Source organism: Gavialis gangeticus, unplaced genomic scaffold (genome assembly GCF_001723915.1).
Source record: "Gavialis gangeticus isolate Ggan-Ray unplaced genomic scaffold, GavGan_comp1, whole genome shotgun sequence".
NCBI lineage: Eukaryota > Metazoa > Chordata > Crocodylia > Gavialidae > Gavialis > Gavialis gangeticus.
In genome coordinates this window covers 32,100,946-32,103,257 of record NW_017729030.1, presented here as the reverse complement: position 1 = coordinate 32,103,257, position 2,312 = coordinate 32,100,946, and the positions used below count along the sequence as shown (strand labels likewise).

Sequence of the window (2,312 nt, the reverse complement as noted above, 5' to 3'; positions counted from 1 at the left end):
GGGGGTTTGTTTGCTTGTTATGTTTTTTTATTCCAGACTCTTTCCAGGGATTGGAGTTAGGCTGACTAGTATATCATTCCCTGGGTTCTCCTTTTTTAATAATATTTGTTATCTAGTTACCTGGTAAACTCTTAAAGTACGTACCATGTCTTACTGTTCAAATACTTGGTAAGTGGCACCATGATTGCCCCCATCCTCATTTGTGGAAGAGCCCCTAGATCTTATTTTGTAATATTTTAAGCTGTATAAAGAGAAAAAGGGATCATATAAATATTAAGGGAAAAATAGAAATCTGCAGAGATGAACATGTGGACAATGAGTCAAATTCACAGATGACTTAAAATATTAATGCGGACTAGTCAGGAAGCAAAATGTGAACAACTAATGATGGGCAGTAGAAAGATGTGCATTAGGAAAAGCAGCTACAAGGAGAAAAAAAGGTGTACCCTCCTGTTGTTTTATGTCCTTTTAATTGCCTTTCATGGGTTAATTCTTACCTCTATGAAAAAGGCAGACCTCAGGTTCTACGTTGAAGTTTAATATTTTGATGTATATAGTATTAATGTTTCACTGGCATCAATTTTGTATTTCAAATATCCAGTTTTGATATGGCAGAAAAAGATTAAGAGTTTTGCAAGTGACTTTACTAATTTTAAGGCATACTTATGAAGCTAATAAAATAATCAATTTGATTTTGATAACGTTATGGTTTCATTAGGAAGCAAGAAGGAAGATGTGTGAACTGTGTTTTTTCTCAAGTATAAAATCAAGACATTCTGTAGGAATCATGTAATTATCAGAACACTGTGTCAGCATCCATAATTGTGCATCTTACACAGTTTTCCACTTTTAGCTTGTCTCCTCTAGTTGCTGAACATGATAAACATCTGGAAGAAATGAGTGAACAGTTGCAATTCTATCAGGTATGAATCTTGCTCATATTTTAGATTGCTTATCTCTTTTCTAACAAATACAAATCAGAAAATATCTAGCTGTATGAACAGATTTGCATCTTGGACTTAATGCTGGCTTAATTGTAAAGTAAATACTTTCAGTTCTAGTAATGCAAGGAACTGCATCAATAGGAGCTGAGCTGATAGTTAGCATCTTGCACAGCAAGACCCTAATGCCCAAAGGAAAAAAAAAAAGAAAAAGTTTGCCTAGTCAAACACCAAGGCTTGCCATACTTTTTACATTATTATTATGAAAGTATAACAAAAACTGGCTTGTAGGGGGTTTTTTCCCCCCTGTACTGAATACCGATACTACCAGCTTTCAAAAAAAATTATATTTTGGTGCAGGATGGCTGTTATCGTTGGTAATACTTTATTCCTTTAGTACCAATATCCTAGACCATGAGATTTAGTCACTGAAGGAAACAATATTGCTTTTTCAAAGACTTACCAGGATGCTGCTTTTTCTGAAGAGTGGAATAGACCATTTTATGAAAAGAAATTGAATGTGTCCTAACTGGCTTATATACACACTAGAAACTGACATTACGAAACTAAATGTGCTCAGTCTTGCCTCTTAACATCCTAATGTGGTTACAAGTAGGGGTGCACCAATAGGGATTTTTGAGGCTGATGCTGATGTTTAAGGAGGTATATCTGCCAATACCAATCCAATACCAGATACGTTGCTTACAGCAGGTAAGTCTGGTGTGGTAGGAGGAGAAGGGGAGCGAGAAGGGGAAGGGAAAGCGCGGAGCAGATCAAGGCCCCACCGTGAGGGACTGAGGCAGGGGCAGGCACTGCCCAGTCAGGGTGGATGGGCTAGGGATGAAGCCACAGCTAGTCTGGGGGGCATGGGATGGAGCAAGGCTCATCCAGGGGGCACAGGGGGAGAGGGAAGCAGAGGTGGCTCCCACCATCACGCACGACTGGTCTGGCAGCTCCCACTACTGTTGCTGTCACTCATTTAGGAGGGGTGGGGGGAGTGTACCCCCAGATCTGCACCGGGCAGGGCAAGCTGGGGCCAGGGCTGTTTCCCATGGAGCCTGAGCCACCCAGGCAGGGCATGGGATGGGTGGCAGCGCTGCCTGGAGCAGCGGAGCTATGAGGGGCTATAGCTAATTTCAGGGTGGCTGCAGCCCCCACTATAGCCCCCTTCCAGTGGCACTGCCCCTTGACAAGCCCAGGCTCCTCTGGGAACTGTCCTAGCCTCAGTGTGTCCCACGCAGATCTCGGGCCTGTTCCCAGCAGAGCCTGAGCTGCAGCCACCCCAAAGTTTGGGGTAGCCCCCCTCAACCCCCCTACTTCTGGCAGCACCACTGTCTGCCCTGCGCCCCTCCTAGCCCAGATCTGGGGGCA

The 2,312-nt window shown here is 43.3% G+C and overlaps 1 protein-coding gene across 1 annotated transcript in view; it reads left to right on the top strand.

The window, feature by feature from the left end:
• SCLT1 (sodium channel and clathrin linker 1) overlaps positions 1 to 2,312 on the top strand; it is a 143,433-nt gene that overhangs the window by 9,796 nt on the left and 131,325 nt on the right. Inside the window, exon 3 of the mRNA XM_019522092.1 lies at positions 854 to 923. Coding sequence (XP_019377637.1) covers positions 854 to 923 — 70 coding nt within the window. The remainder of the gene's footprint in view (positions 1 to 853; positions 924 to 2,312) is intronic.